Genomic DNA, 17,207 nt, shown 5'->3' with positions numbered 1-17,207 from the left:
TTACGATGTGTCAGTTTATGAATGGAGAGGAGCCGCTGTCTTCTCTCCATTCATTGTCAGTGCAGCTGAGGCTGCAGAGAAAGGCACTGGGGAATCTCTATCCTCGGTCTCTTTCTCTGTCTCAAAGGGGAGATATCAGAGGTCTGTTAAGACCCCTGATATCTCACCAAAGCCCCCCAACAGGGCTGATTAAAAAAAAAAAAACACACACACATAGTGTAATAAAGAATAAAAAAAAAATTGTAAAAAATAATAAATGTAAATGAAAAAAACAAAAAAAACCAAAAAAAACCCACACACACACACAGGCACCGTTCACTCCCCCCCCCCCCTAAAAAAAAACAAAAAAAAAAAACACTGTCACGTGACATTAAAAAAAAGTATCGGTAATCGGTATCGGCGAGTACTTGAAAAAAAGTATCGGTACTTGTACTCGGTCCTAAAAAAGTGGTATCGGGACAACCCTACTTTTCACATATTTATTTGTAAGAATATTTGAAAACCATTTATCATTCTCCTTCCACTTCACAATTATGTGCCACTTTGTGTTGATCTATCACAAAAAATCCCAATAAAATAAATTTGTTTTTCGGTGTAACATGACAAAATGTGGAAAATTTTAAAGGGTATGAATACTTTTTCAAGGCACTGTATATAGGGGAAGTGTCCCTGAGGATGTTTGTGAAGTTTTGTTGAAGTCAAGTGGGCATCCTATAACTCCCGATCCCTATCCAAGTTTAAACCCTCGATAAAACACAAAACAACAAAGCTATGGACTGTTCTCTGTCTCAGTAGTGCTGGTGAAGATATGGTGTGCACGGTGGGGAATCCCTTTCAGCTCTTAGGTGGGGTGTGCTACACATACAATCTACATCAGGTCTGCTCCCAGCATAGGAGACAACTGATGTACATTGTACAGCTGCAGATTTGTACAGTACATTACACACATTTCCAGGAAGACAGAAAATTACTTCCCATTAGTATGTATAAAAGTGGAAGGGAGAGAGACGTGCCAGGTGACCACTTGGTGTAGCACAGTTTTATTGTGAACCAATTAAAATACATGAAAAGTTCCACTTATAAAGGGGTCAAGTGTAGGAGTCGAAAGCCTCGTACACACGATCGGACTTTAAACAAACTTTTCCGTGGAATTCTGTCAAAAGGGCGTTGGCCGTAAACTTGGTATGCATACACACGGCAGGACTTTTTAGGCAACAAACACGAACGTAATGACGTTTCAACTTACTGATGACACTTCAAAAGAGGACGTTCAATTCTACGACGCCACCCTTTGGTCAACTTCTGTATTGTTGTCTGATCTTTTGCATTGGTTCTGAGCATGCGTGTTTGTACTTTGTACAAAAGTCTGATGGTTTTGTGTACGCACAGTCGGACTTGCCGATGTAGGACTTCTGTTGCCGCCAAGTTTCTCTGTCCGCACAGCCAACATTTGTCCGATGAAAACCGAAAAAGTTTGTCCGATGGAGCGTACACACGGTCGGATGTTGTAGCTAATTTGCATGTTTGTTGTCAAAAAGTCTGATTGTGTGTACGGACCTTTAGACTGGACAGAGCTCTCAGTACAATGTCCCACCTGTAGCCAGGCTGTCGGTCCCCGCCACTGCGATGGCTCCAGTGGTGGAAGAATATCGGAGGACACTGGGGAGGAAGCTGTCAGAAGCTGGGAAATGACATGTCAACCCTCGGAAAGGAACAGTCAATAGGGACACCTTTCGGAGGCAAGCCACGCCTCCTTCCTCAGCTAATGGAGGGCACCAAACACAGAAAGCTTATAAAGCTGCTGGCAATTAACAATTTCTGATCAGGAAGGCTGCAAAGCTAAATTGTGTGGAGCTAGCATGGGTGCTCCCTGTGACTATGTATGTTCTAGCATATATGGCCAAACTAATAGAGAGGGTAAGTATACATACACTTATATCACAAGAATGTTACATGCAATAAAAATATATGCTAGAATGTAGAGTCACAGGGAGCACCCTTGCTAGCTACCCTCTATATAGATTTGAAGGCTGCTGCAGTGGCACAGACTGACAACCCAGCAATGGGCGGGACGCTGTACTGAGAGCTCTCTCCAATCTACACTTGACTCCTTTGTGTCAGAAACCATGAATCAGACTGAGACAGAAGTACAGTTAAATCACACTTGTTTAACCACTTCAATACCAGGCACTTAGACACCTTCCCGCCCAGGCCAATTTTCAGCTTTCAGCGCTGTCGCAATTTGAATGACAATTGCGCGGTCATGCAACACTGTACCCAAACAAATTTTTTATCATTTTGTTCCCACAAATAGAGCTTTTTTCTTTTGGTGGTATTTGATCACCTCTGCGGTTTTTGTTTTTTGCGCAACAAATAAAAAAAGACCTGAAATTTTGAAAAAAAACAAGTTTTTCTTTGTTTCTGTTAAAACTTTTTGTAAATAAGTATGTTTTCTTCTTCAATGACGGGCACTGATATGGCTGCACTGACGGGCACTGATACGGCGGCACTGATGGGCACCGATGAGGTGGCACCAATGAGGCGGCACTGATGAGGTGGCACTGACATGCACTGATGATGGGCACTGATAGGCGGCACTGATGGGCACTGATAGGTGACACTGATGGGCACTGATAAGTGGCACTGGTATGCGGCACTGATGGGCACTCATAGGTGGCACGGATGGGCACTTATAGGCGGCACTGATGGGCACTCATAGGTGGTATTGATGGGCACTCGTAGGTGGCATTGATGGTTACTTATGGGTGGCACTGATAGTTGGCACAGATGGGCATGGATGGGCACTGATAGATGGGCACTGATGGGCACGGATGGGCACTGACAGGTGGCACGAATGGACTCTGATGGGTGGCACTGATGACACTGCTTGTTTGCAGTGATGCCCCTAAGGGTGGCATTGCTGGGCATCACTGCAACATAATGGTGCCAATCAGTGCCCATTTGTGGGCACTGATTGGCACAGATTTGGCACACTGGGCACATGTGGATGGCCATGGGGTACATACCTGGCCATCCACATGTTGCCCCTTCCCTGGTGGTCCTAGTGGCGATCCCTGGTGGTCCAGTGTGGTCAGATGCGAGTGAGGAAGAGCCGATCAACGGCTCTTCCTATTGACAGCATGATCAGCCGTGATTGGACACGACTGATCACGTGGTAAAGAGCCTCCGCTGGATCCCAAGATCGGTGTAGCGGTGTGTCAGACTGACACACCGATCCACCGATCGCCGCGATGCGCGCCCCTGTATCCTGCTGCACATCATATGACGCCCAGTCAGGATAACAGAACCACTTCCCGGACTTCAATCCGCCATAGGGCGGGCGGGAAGTGGTTAATAATAATAAAAAAAGGTAGTAGTCAAAACATAGCCAGAGTTCAGGAACTGGAACGGATAGTCAGACAAGCCAAAATGTCAGGGAGCCAGAGAACAGTGTAGTAGAAGAGCAAGCAGGATCTGGAGCCAGAAGGAATGTCAGCCAAGCAAATTTTTAACAGGAACACAGGAGAGCGTCTCTAGAGTTGTGATCAAGGCGAAGGCAGAGATTATCTGGACTGGACGGCTTAAGTAGGCAGGACTGACGAGCAGGATATCATCAACAGGTGAGTCACCGTGGAGAGATAGGAGCTGGCAATTAGACGACAGCTGAGTGGCCATCTCAGAGAAGAAAGGGCTGGGCCCAGCTCTGACACTTTGTGAGTGAAAATTTTTATGTATTTTATTTGGTTCACAATAAAACTGTGCTACACCAAGTGGTTGTCTGACACCTCTCTCCCTTCCCTCTTCTGTTGCAGCATGGGTTCTCAGCCTGTTTGGAACAGGCAGCCTTGCTCCCACTTTGGATCACAATCAGCATTTTTACACTATCTCCAGGCATTTTTTAGACTTGATTCAAGTTTTATGTCCTTGATATTCATCTGGACTGTACACCATACTATTTTGTGGATATTTATTTTAGTTATTATTGTTGCATTCTGACAGAGAAGGGTAATGCTGAGCACATTGTTTGTCGTGCATGTATAAAAATGTCCCTCATTTCTCACAGAGCACAATATGAGCTTCCCCTTTTCCATAATTTCTAATGCCGTGTACACACGATCGGACTTGGAAAAAGATATGACGGCTTTTCCGACGGGATTCCGCTCAAGTTTTCCTTGCATACACACGGTCACGCAAAAGTTTGCTGAACTTACGACCGTCAAGAACACGGTGACGTACAACACTACGACGAGCCGAGAAAATTAAGTTCAATGCTTCCAAGCATGCGTCGAATTGTTTCCGAGCATGCTAGGAATTTTGCACGTCGGAATTGCCACAGACGATCGCATTTTCGGATATGAACTTTTGCCGACCGAAAAATTGAGAGCATGCACTCAATCTTTTGGAGCATACACATGGTTGCATTTTCCGACGAAAAACTCTCGTCGGTCTTTTGCGGGCTGAAATTCTGATCGTGTGTACGCGGCATTGTAGAGCACAGTACAAAGTACAAGCTTCCCCTTTTACATTATTTCTTACAGAGCACAATACTATCTCCTCCTTTTACATCATTTCTTACAGAGCACAGTACGAGCCCCCCCCCCCCCCCCCTTTTCCATCCTCTCTTACAGAGCATAGTAAGAGCCCCCTTTTCCATAATTTCTTACAGAGCACAGTACGTGCCCCCCTTTTGCATCATTTCTTACAGTGAACAGTACGAGCTCCCCTTTTGCATAATTTCTTACAGAGCACGGTATGAGCCCCACCTTTTCCATCATTTCTTACAGAGCACAGTACCAGCTCCCCCTTTTCCATCATCATTTTTTAGAGAGCATAGTACGATAGCCCCCTTTTTCATAATTTCTTACAGAGCACAGTACAAGCTCCCCCCTTTTTCATCATTCCTTACAGAGCACACTACGAGTGCCCCCTTTTCCATCATTTCTTACAGCGCATAGTACGAGTTCCCCCTTTTCCATTATTTCTTACAGAGCACAGTACAAGCCCCCCATTTTCCATCATTTCTTATGGAGCACAGTACCAGCCCACTTTTACATAATTTCTTACAGAACACAGTACAAGCCCCCCACCTTTTCCATAATTTCTTACAGAGCACAGTACAAGCAGTGGTGTCTCCAGCTTTCATATTTAGGGGGGGCACATGGGGGGACAGGGACAAAAGTAGGGGGGCAACTATAAAATGCATATATATATATATATATATATATATATATATATATCTAGATAGATAGATAGATAGATAGATAGATAGATAGATAGATAGATAGATAGATAGATAGATAGATAGATAGATAAATATATACTGGGGCCCTTTACTAGGACCCCACAATGGCCCTTTCACATGTTCTGCAGTGAGCTCCCTTTCTACTGTATTGGGGTCCCCCAGGGTGGCAGAAAACAAGAGATATATGTCACCAGCATACCAAGAAAATATAAGGATCCAAAGCAGTGGGAGAACTATCAGGGTTGCAAAGGTTTTCTTGCCTCCGGGCCCTGGTGTTCTGCCACTGTGGGGTTCCCCAGCCTCCTCTTGCTGTCCTGCCCCTGCTATTGACAGCGCTGGTCTGGCATCCCTTGAAAATTTCAGGCTGGTTCTCCTGTCCTAAGGACGGGAGAAATCAGTCTGTTTTTTCAGTAACTGAGAGTCCTGGTGGAGTCCTTCCTGCAACTCGCTCTTCTCCCTGCCAATGAGGATGCAGGGGAAGGAGCAGATCGGGCGGCCATGGTTGTGTGAGCGCTCGCATTATGCACTGTCAGCAAGCAGAGGGAGGGGGGAGGAATCACCCGCAGGAGCTGACTGGGGACTCTCTCCCTCTTAGACATTGATTTTTTGTAAAAAAAAAGAAAAATTTTTTTTTATTGGGGGGGGGCACATTGTGGGGCACAGCATAATGTTGGGGGGGTCAGGGCCCCCTCTGCTCCCCCCTAGGGACGCCATTGAGTACAAGCTCCCCCTTTTCCATCATCACGGCTACATTTCCCCCTCTAACGCTATCATTTTATTCTTCTTTGAAGGCTTGGAAGATGGGGTGTATCTATAGAGAGAAGAAGATTTGAAAATTGTCTGTGCGAGCTCCCCCGTTACTTTGCAGGTAATACACAGATCCTAATATGAAGAAAACCCCTCAGATTTTATTTTCTCTTTCTGTTCCTTAAAAATAGCATTCCAGTAAGGGTAATCTTTGTGTTCTTTCTAAATGGCATAATTTCTGCTCAGTATGGTCCACGTCCACTTCCTGTTTTGCTGTGTGACCAGTGCCCCCTTCGCAGTGCCGATCTCATGGGGACACCCATCTATTGTACTACAAGCCTACAGGGAAACACTGTCTGCGCTGCACACATGGGTGCCCAGGCATCGGATCACTGCCAAAACTCTGCCTCCATTGTCATTTGACAATGTATGTCACCCCCCAGGGCATTGTGTGTCACCCGTTTCCCAAAGCATTTTATGTCATCCCCCATCAGCAAACTTCACTATAGTGTTAGGCGCATGTATGGGAGTACAGTCATGTGTAAAATATGTATAAAAATAGACACCCCTCAAAAATAAAGTTTATATTGTACACATTTCCTAGAACAATGCATGCACAGCAGGTGGAAAGGAAAATGCAGTAACTTGTTTCTGGTGGGAACTTCTTTCAGTTGCACCCTGTTCCCCCAGGGTAATATACAGTATCTCACAAAAGTGAGTAGACCACCTCACATTTTTGTAAATATTTTATTCTATCTTTTCATATGACAACACTGAAGAAATGACACTTTGCTACAATGTAAAGTAGTGAGTGTACAGCTTGTATAACAGTGTAAATTTGCTGTTCCCTCAAAATAACTCAACACACAGCCATTAATGTCTAAACCGCTGGCAACAAAAGTTAGTACACCCCTTAGTGAAAATCTCCAAATTGGGCCCAATTTAGCCATTTTCCCTCCCCGGTGTCATGTGACGTGTTACAAGGTCTCAGGTATGAATGGGGAGCAGGTGTGTTAAATTTGGTGTTATCACTCTCACTCTCTCATACTGGTCACTGGAAGTTCAACATGTCACCTCATGGCAAAGAACTCTCTGAGGATCTGAAAAAAAATAATCGTTGCTCTACATAAAGATGGCCTAGGCTATAAAAAGATTGCCAAGACCCAGAAACTGAGCTGCAGCACAATGGCCAAGACCATACAGCGGTTTAACAGGACAGGTTCCACTCAGAACAGGCCTCGCCATGGTTAACCAAAGAAGCTGTGTGCACGCACTCAGCGTCATATCCAGAGGTTGCCTTTGGGAAATAGACGTATGAGTGCTGCCAGCATTGCTGCAGAGGTTGAAGGGGTGGGGGGTCAGCCTGTCAGTGTTCAGACCATACGCCGCACACTGCATCAAATTGGTCTACATGGCTGTCGTCCCTGAAGGAAGCTTCTTCTACAGATAGTTACATAGTACATATAGTTACATAGTAGGTGAGGTTGAAAAAAGACACAAGTCCATCAAGTTCAACCTATGTGTGTGATTATGTGTCAGTATTACATTACATATCCCTGAATGTTGCGGTCATTCAGGTGATTATCTAATAGTTTCTTGAAGCTATCAATGCTTCCTGCTGAGACCACCGCCTGTGGAAGGGAATTCCACATCCTTGCCGCTCTTACAGTAAAGAACCCTCTACGTAGTTTAAGGTTAAACCTCTTTTTTTCTAATTGTATTGAGTGGCCACGAGTCTTATTAAACTCTCTTCTGCAAAAAAGTTTTCTCCCTATTGTGGGGTCACCAGTACAGTATTTGTAAATTGAAATCATATCCCCTCTCAAGCGTCTCTTCTCCAGAGAGAATAAGTTCAGCGCTCGCAATCTTTCCTCATAACTAACATCCTCCAGACCCTTTATTAGCTTTGTTGCCCTTCTTTGTACTCGCTCCATTTCCAATACATCCCTCCTGAGGACTGGTGCCCAGAACTGGACAGCATACTCCAGGTGCGGCCGGACCAGAGTCTTGTAGAGCGGTAGAATTATCGTTTTATCTCTGGAGTTGATCCCCCTTTTAATGCATGCCAATATTCTGTTTGCCTTATTAGCAGCAGCTTGGCATTACATGCCATTGCTGAGCCTATCATCTACTAGGACCCCCAGGTCCTTTTCCATCCTAGATTCCCCCAGAGGTTCTCCCCCCAGTGTATAGATTGCATTCACATTTTTTCCACCCAAATGCATTATTTTACATTTTTCTACATTGAACCTCATTTGCCATGTAGTCGCCCACCGCATTCATTTGTTCAGATCTTTTTGCAAGGTTTCCACATCCTGCGGAGAAGTTATTGCCCTGCTTAGCTTAGTATCGTCTGCAAATACAGAGATTGAACAGTTTATCCCATCCTCCAGGTCGTTTATAAACAAGTTAAATAGGATTGGTCCCAGCACAGAACCCTGGGGAACCCCACTACCCACCTGACCATTCCGAGTACTCCCCATTTAGCACCACCCTCTGAACACACCCTTGTAGCCAGTTTTCAATCCATGTACTCACTCTATGGTCCATGCCAACGGACATTATTTTGTACAGTAAACGTTTATGGGGAACTGTGTCAAATGCTTTTGCAAAATCCAGATACACCACATCTACGGGCCTTCCTTTATCTAGATGGCAACTCACCTCCTCATAGAAGGTTAATAGATTGGTTTGGCAAAAAGGATTCTTCATGAATCCATGCTGATTACTGCTAATGATATCGTTCTTATTACTAAAATCTTGTATATAGTCCCTTATCATCCCCTCCAAGAGTTTACATACTATCGATGTTAGGCTAACTGGTCTGTCATTCCCAGGGATGTTTTTTGGGCCCTTTTTAAATATTGGTGCTACATTGGCTTTTCTCCAATCAGCTGGTACCATTCCAGTCAATAGACTGTCTGTAAAAATTAGGAACAATGGTCTGGCAATCACCTAACTGAGTTCCCTAAGTACCCTTGGATGCAAGCCATCTGGTCCCGGTGATTTATTACCCAATGGGATATATTGGCTAATGCCCTTATTTAATATGCTCTTAAAGCAAACCCATCTCTCCTCCATATTCTTTGTTCCTAATATTTTATCCCAATTTATTCCTTTTAGCAAGGTTTGTAGTTTAGGGAAGTTGGCTCTTTTGAAATTCAGTGTCTTTGTGTTCCCTTCATGTTACCTATTTGTGTGATTTTTACTGAAACTAATTGACCTGTGATCGCTGTTACCTAAATTGCCCCGTATTTCCACATCTGTGATCAGGTTTGTATTGTTGGTAATCAGTAGATCCAGTAATGTTTTATTTCTAATTGGTGCATCTACCATCTGACCCATAAAATTGTCCTGCAAGACATTAAGGAACTGGCGAGCCTTAAATGAATGCGCGGTTCCCTCCGCCCAGTCTATGTCTGGATAATTAAAATCCCCCATTATGATAACACTTCCCATCCTTGCTGCTAATCCAATTTGTGATAGGAGATCCGTCTCCACTTCCTCCCTCAGGTTAGGGGGCCTAACCAGTATTATTTTCCCCTTAGCTTCATCCCTTTGGAGCTCTACCCATAAGGATTCCACCTCCTCTCTAGCTCCCTCAGTGATGTCATCTCTCACATTCGCATGTACATTATTCTTGATATATAGGCATACCCCTCCCCCTTTTTTACCCTCTCTATCCTTGCGGTATAGGGTATACCCTTGAATGTTTGCCAGCCAATCATGAGAGCTGTTGAACCAGGTCTCTGAAATTCCCACAAAATCCAAATCCTCCTTGTACAACAGTATCTTTAGTTCACCCATCTTGTCCGCCATGCTCCTGGCATTGGTGAACATGCCACATAGTTTAGACCGGTCGCATATTGTCCTCGTATTGGGTGTTTCAAGATTGCAACTAGGACTTGCTACTATACTCACCTTGTGTTTTTGTGCTTTGGTTAACCAACCACTAATGCCCCCAATACTACCCTCTGGAATATCTTCCACGCTGGCTATCACTGTCTCTGGACACTCCCCCCCATCGCCTAGTTTAAAAACCCCTCTAATTTTTTGGCCATCTTCATTCCCAGCAGATCTGCACCCTCCTCATTTAGGTGCAGTCCGTCCCTTCTATAGTACTGGTTACCGACTGAGAAGTCGGCCCAGTCCTCCAGGAACCCAAACCCCTGATGATGATGTACAAGAAAGCCGACAAACAGTTTGCTGAAGACAAGCAGACTAAGGACATGGATTACTGGAACCATGTCCTGTGGTCTGATGAGACCAAGATAAACTTATTTGGTTCAGATGGTGTCAAGTGTGTGTGGCAGCAACCAGGTGAGGAGTACAAAGACAAGTGTGTCTTGCCTACAGTCAAGCATGGTGGTGGGAGTGTCATGGTCTGGGGTTGCATGAGTGCTGCCTGCACTGGGGAGCTACAGTTCAGTGAGGGAACCATGAATGCCAACATGTACTGTGACATACTGAAGCGGAGGATGATCCCTTCCCTTCAGGGACTGGGCCGCAGAGCAGTATTCCAACATGATAACGACCCCAAACACACCTCCAAGACAACCACTGCCTTGCTAAAGAAGCTGAGGGTAAATGTGATGGACTGGCCAAGCATGTCTCCAGACCTAAACCCTATTGAGCATCTGTGGGGCATCCTCAAATGGAAGGTGGAGGAGCACAAGGACTCTAACATCCACCAGCTCCATGATGTCGTCATGGAGGAGTAGAAGAGGACTCCAGTGACAACCTGTGAAGTTCTGGTGACCTCCATGCCCAAGAGGGTTAAGGCAGTGCTGGAAAATAATGGTGGCCACACAAAATATTGACAATTTGGGCCCAATTTGGACATTTTCTCTTAGGGGTGTACTCACTTTTGTTGCCAGCGGTTTAGACATTAATGGCTGTGTGTTGAGTTATTTTGAGGGGACAGTAAATTTACACTCTTATACAAGCTGTACACTCACTACTTTACATGGTAGCAAAGTGTCATTTCTTCAGTGCTGTCACATGAAAAGATAGAAGAAAAAATGTGAGGGTTGTACTCACTTTTGTGGGATGCTGTGTATCCTTGTGTCACTGAAGTTAAGAAATATCAAATCCAGAGCCATGACTAGCACTAAAATCATCTAGTGTATGTGCATGTGGCAGTGTAATAGGAGAACAAGCTGCCTGATTAAGTGTTCTTGCATAGCAAGACCACTTACTGTTATCTCACATATATATTATTCTTATTATAGCCAAATTTACCATCATTTTTGAAAAAAAAAAAAAATCATTTTTGAAAAAAATGTTCAGCTCTTTCAGCTAATGATGGGACTTCTTCAACTTTTTTACTACTATTTATACTTTTTAAAATATTAAGCTTTTTAACACTTTTCACAGTTACTCCAGCCACTCCACCCAGTTACTCCGCCCACTCCAGTTGTAGAGGCAAGAACACTTTTCACAATTTCCCCAGAAATTGTAGCTTTTCTAGTTGTTATTGTAGTTTTGTAGATTTATGTTTCTAGTGTACAGGACATGTGATTTTGGCACCCCATTACTAAAATGTTATTCAGAAGCATTTGGGACTATATGTGCACAGTTTTATGCATGTTTGCTTTATTCTATGATTGTTTTGTTTAGTTGCACCCTGTTCCCCCCGGGTAATGTATGTCCTTGTGTCCTTGTGTCATTGTAGCTATCGGTTATGTAAAAACACCCCAATTTTACCAGCCCCTATCCCACAATGAAATGTGTTCAGCATTTGTGCGACAAAAAAAGAAAACAGAAAAGTCACAGAAGTGATGTGAAAACAGTGAGTGAAAGAAAACTTCTGCAATTCCTGTGATAAAGCCCAGAGAGGGGACAGATTGTCTGCAAAGGAATAAAGACAGCCTATGGCGCTGTGAAAAAAATGTGATAAATTAACCCTTGCGGTGCCAGAAATATAACATTTGCCAATGGAGAGATGGAGAGCGTACAGGATGAAATCTCTAACTCAGATGACAGTCAGCGAGCTGATTATCAAAGCATCAGAAGAAAAGTATGGCAAGAGGCAAAACCCATCACCATTACATGAGGATAATTAATGAGGTGCTGGACGAATTGGTAGAGACTGAGAGTGCAGAGACTGTCATGGAATTTCTACAGTCAACTAGAAAATTCATCTCTGAATTACAGAAAAGAGAGAACGCTGAAGCACCAAGGGATGGTGACAAAGATTCCCAAACTTAACAACTACCATTATGCCGCGTACACACGAGCGGACATCTCAATCTGGATATAGATTTGAATTGTTATATAGCGAACCCCTAGATTATAGCATGATCCAATTCTGACTATACATAACCACTAGAAAGACGATATCTGAAACAATAATCTTTTTATTCGTCTCTCTACATCTGCCTCTATCATCTTATGACTCCACTATTCCCCGCCTCTCATTACCCTCTGATTCTATTAACATCTGATTATAAACATATCTGATTTGTGGGTCTGTCCTGATACTTTTGAACCTAGTAGAGAATGGTAAACCTTGGAGAGCAAGGTAACTCGATATCAAGGGATCTGTCCACAGTTTAAAGTATGGGTGTATCACCCACGCCGTGTAAGATTCTACACCTGAGTAATAATATTTTTACAATAAAATTTGAATATATACACTCTCATTAGACCACTACTACCTCATCCTCTTCCATATATATACATATTTTTTAATTATTATTTTTTATTATTATTTTTTATGCAGTTTGATTATGTTGGTATATGGATATATACCTAATATAGAGATTTTAATATTTTACAAATGTTTAATAAATTCTGGGGATCTTAAGATAAATGAATTTATTTGTAAAAAATTTTTTTTTAAGTTTTTTAGGATTTTGTAGGATTTATAGTATGATATGTCTATTTAATACTGGGGATCTCATCTGGATATGTTCTATATGCAGTTTTATAAATATACACGGATTTCTATTTTTACTTTAATATTTAGAATATAGTTCCACAAAGGCAGACCAAAATTATTTTTATTTTTATTTTTATTTACTTCTTACTACCTAATTATAACATAAATCATTCACCGCCAGCGGCCTCAACATATACGCATGTATTAAAGGATGCTATCCCTTTGAGACCATACATTACTGGCCTATGTGTAGTAGTATATGCTGGGGGCTGAGGCAGCAATGCTTGATTGGATCACTGACAGCGGTGGATGGTCAGGCAAAGAATAGGTTACTGCCTTAAATAGGAATATGCATTTGATGTCTAATGGTTGGATTACACCCTCCCCTCCCGAGCGACATTACCATAATAAGGGGAGTGGTCATGCGCATTGTGGAACTATATTAGTGTGTGAAGCGTAGGCGTCGGCACCGTCTTTGAAAACGTCCTATGACGAAACGCGTAAGGCGGAGCCACGCTCACACGTCATACCCGGAAGTGCTGGCTGGAACGCACGGTGGAACGCACGCTTTCAGTTCGCTGCCGGCTCCAACCCTGCACACAGCGGTGCTTGTTTTAAACTTTTATTCGTTTTTTGGCTTGTAACAAGTGGGTATCTGAAATGGGACTCTTTTTGTAACATTCTTGTGCAATAAATTGGACACAACGTACTTCACCAAGGAGGCCCCCTTGTTTTTCTTTTGTTACGGTACACTGGAGAGCTGAAGGTGGCAAACCGTTGTAGTCTCCTGATCACATCAGAACACATCTGTTCTCTGGAGTATCGGTGAGGATCGAACGGTGCAGAGGACAGTAAGCAGACTTGGAGTGAATATCACATGCCCCGGGACACCCACTCTGTCGCTCGGTACCCCTGTAGGGGTGTTCATCTCTGGGGAGTGGGGTATCATTGGGGGTGAGCACCTGAAAGTCACTGTCTTGAGTGAAAGGCACGGAAAACACTGCAGTGTGTCCCCAAGGATAAAATCTACAGCATTTATTGTGTTGAACTTTGTCTTCTCCATCTGGTCATTAATGGATGACCCCCTGCACGGACCTTTTAGGAACTAATGTCTGCTGATTATGCACTTTTATAACTGGATATATGGTTGCTGTATGCACTTTTATATAACTGTAATTAACCCATCAGGAGTGTGCTAACAGGGTGTCACAAACAAGTTTTATAAAGTATTTTATGGTTCACAATTAAGTTGTTGTGGTTCACAAGTGTTAAGGTGTCTCAATACTTTTGGAAATTAAGGTGTCTCAATACTTTTGGAAATGTTAGGAATTATCTTATATACACATGGTAATGATACACGGAGACCTTAGTAATATTATACACACATCCAATTAATCATTTTCCAGCACAATATTCATATCACCCTGGCGCCATTTTGTCCCAAAACTTTTGAGTTTTGAGGAAACACAATATTGTATATTTAATCTTAATTTCCCTTCTTTACTTACACTATGCACTTATTTATATACTCACTCGGAGGATTTTAATTTCTAATATATTTTTTATTTTTTATTTTTTCTTTTAATGTACTATTAGTGTTGTATGGAGTGATATTGCGGCATCTGTCTTGTTTTTTGACCTTTCTGGATCTTTCGTTTTTAGGTTATTTCCGCATATTCAGTGAGATTACATCATGAATATATAGTTTGGGCTTACTTACTTTATCAGCCTATATCACCTAATTACATTGAGGGCAGCGCCGTTCTTATTCCATTATCATTTTATTTACGTTCATATTGGACCCTTTGGGGGTACCAATTAGGAATAGGCAGCAGCTCGCACACTGTCTTAAGCGCGGACTTTTCTACTTATATCTCGTCCGCCTGAACCCCGAAGGACTTTTTCGACGGAGTTCCGACGGAGTTGTGATGGAGTTCCAACGAAACGGACTTGTCTACACACGATCACACCAAAGTCCGATCGTTTCGAACGTGATGACGTACGACTGGACTAGAATAAGGAAGTTCATAGCCAGTAGCCGATATCTGTCCTTGCGTCCTTTTTTGTTTGTCGGACTAGCATACAGAACGGATTTTTCTATCGGACTCGAGTCCGTCGGAAAGATTTGAAACATGTTCTATTTCTAAGTCCCTCGGAATTTTCGACAGAAAAGGTCAAATGAAGCCCACACACGATCGAATTGTCCGACGGAATCGTTCCGTCTGACCTTTTCTGCCAGACAGTCCGCTCGTGTGTACGCGGCATTAGAATCTTTAAAATAACAGTACCACATTATGCAGAAAAAAATTCCAAGAAGATGATGGAGGAGCAGATTAACCTCTTCATGCCCGCGCTATAGCCGAAAGACGGCTGGAGCGCGGAACTAAATTGCCGGGAGGGCACCAATGTACGTCCTCCTGTGCATGAGCTGCCTGCATGCCTTCTGCGGGGCGGGGCGGGGTGGGGCGTGGCCGGCACGCCCCCTGTGATCGAGTCCATTAAACTCAGCCCCTTACCATGTGATCAGCTGTCAGCCAATAACAGCTGTTCACGTGATGTAAACAGAAGCCGATTACCAGCTTGTATAAATGGAACATCAGTCCTGCACACGGAGAGCCACTGCCGCCTCATCAGTGCCTCATCATCAGTGCCACCTATTAGTGCTGCCTATCAGTGTCACCCATCAGTGCCACCTATTAGTGCCCACCAGTGCCACCTACCAGTTCTGCCAATCAGTGCCACCTATTAGTGCCCACCAGTGCCACCTACCAGTTCTGCCCATCAGTGCCACCTATTAGTGCCCACCAGTGTCACCTACCAGTTCTGCCCATCAGTGTCACCCTTTAGTGCCCACCAGTGCTACCTACCAGTTCTGCCTATCAGTGTCACCCATTAATGCCCACCAGTGCCACCTACCAGTTCTGCCTTTCAGTGCCACCTACCAGTGCCGCCTTTCAGTGCCCCTATCAGTGCCCACCAGTGCCTCATCATCAGTGCCACCTATCAGTGCTGTATATCAGTGTCACCCATCAGTGCCACCTATTAGTGCCCACCAGTGCCACCTACTGCCCCATACACACGGTCGGATTTTCCTACGGAAAATGTGCGATCGGAGCTTGTTGTCGGAAATTCTAACCGTGTGTAGGCTCCATCGGACATTTTCCATTGTAATTTCCGTCACACAAAATTTGAGATCTGGATCTCAAATTTTCCGGCAATGAAATCTGTTGTCGGAAATGCCGATCGCATGTACACAATTCCGACGCACAAAATTCCACGCATGCTCGGAATCAAGCAGAAGAGCCGCACTGACTATTGAACTTAATTTTTCTCGGCTCGTCGTACGTGTTGTACGTCACCGCGTTCTTGACATTCAGAATTTCCTACCAACTTTATGTGACCGTGTGTATGCAAGACAAGTTTGAGCCAACATCCGTCGGAAAAAATCCATGGATTTTGTTGTCGGAATGTCCGATCAATGTCTGATCGTGTGTATCAGTGCCCCCTATCAGTGCCCACCAGTGCCTCATCATCAGTGCCTCCTACCAGTGCCACCAATCAGAGCCAATCAGTGCCCCCTTATCAGCGTCCATCAATGAAGGAGAAAAATTATCTGTTTGCAAAATGTTATAAACAAACTATGAAAACTGTTTTTTTTTCTTCAAAATGTCCTGTCTTTTTTTGTTTGTTTAGCAAAAAATAAAAACCCCAGTACCACCAAAAGAAAGCTCTATTTGTATAAAAAAAAATGTTAAAAATGTCATATGTGTACAATGTTACATGACCACGCAATCGTCATTCAAAATGTGACAGCGCTGAAAGGTGAAAATTGGCCTGGGCAGGAAGGGGGTTCTAGGGAAAGCTATTCACAATCAGAACCTATTTTAGCTGCTAAGGCCCCATACACACTATTAGATTTTCTGCAAATTTTCGTCTTCAGATTTTACCAATACCATGTAGTGTGAGGGCCTTCCTGAAAGCATACAAATTGAAACTCTAAAGCCTCGTACACACGGTACGATTGTTGGACGACCAAGCTTCTGATTTTTGGTAAAAGGGCGTGTGCTAGGATCTTTTCTTGCATACTAACGGTGCACAAATTGTCATTTGACAAACACGAACGTAGTGATGTAATACGAGTGTATAAAGAGGAAGTTCATTTCTCAAGCACCACCCTTTGGGCCCCTTCTGCTGATTTCGGGTTAGTAGAAGTTTGGTGAGCATTGATTCGTGATTTTCAGATTGTACAAAACAAATGCCTTTTAAAATACATTTGGCATAACTACATGCAAAGCAGCTTCATTATTATCCCATTAAAGAAGATGTGAATTTTGA

The 17,207-nt window shown here is 43.5% G+C and overlaps 1 protein-coding gene across 5 annotated transcripts in view; it reads left to right on the top strand.

Annotated features, from left to right (window-relative positions):
• LOC141133750 (NACHT, LRR and PYD domains-containing protein 3-like) overlaps positions 1-12,803 on the top strand; it is a 92,001-nt gene extending 79,198 nt beyond the window's left edge. For 4 of the 5 annotated variants that reach the window (XM_073623285.1, XM_073623282.1, XM_073623286.1 and 1 more), the window contains 2 exons: positions 6,034-6,110; positions 11,664-12,803. In XM_073623285.1, the coding sequence (XP_073479386.1) occupies positions 6,034-6,110; positions 11,664-11,770 (184 nt within the window). In that variant the 3' untranslated portion in view covers positions 11,771-12,803. The remainder of the gene's footprint in view (positions 1-6,033; positions 6,111-11,663) is intronic. The other variant, XM_073623284.1, reaches the window with a different exon arrangement.
• Positions 12,804-17,207: the final 4,404 nt, after the last annotated feature.

This window comes from Aquarana catesbeiana, linkage group LG03, assembly GCF_042186555.1.
Source record: "Aquarana catesbeiana isolate 2022-GZ linkage group LG03, ASM4218655v1, whole genome shotgun sequence".
In the NCBI taxonomy this organism is placed as follows: Eukaryota; Metazoa; Chordata; class Amphibia; order Anura; family Ranidae; genus Aquarana; species Aquarana catesbeiana.
This window is presented reverse-complemented; position numbering and strand designations above follow the sequence as displayed.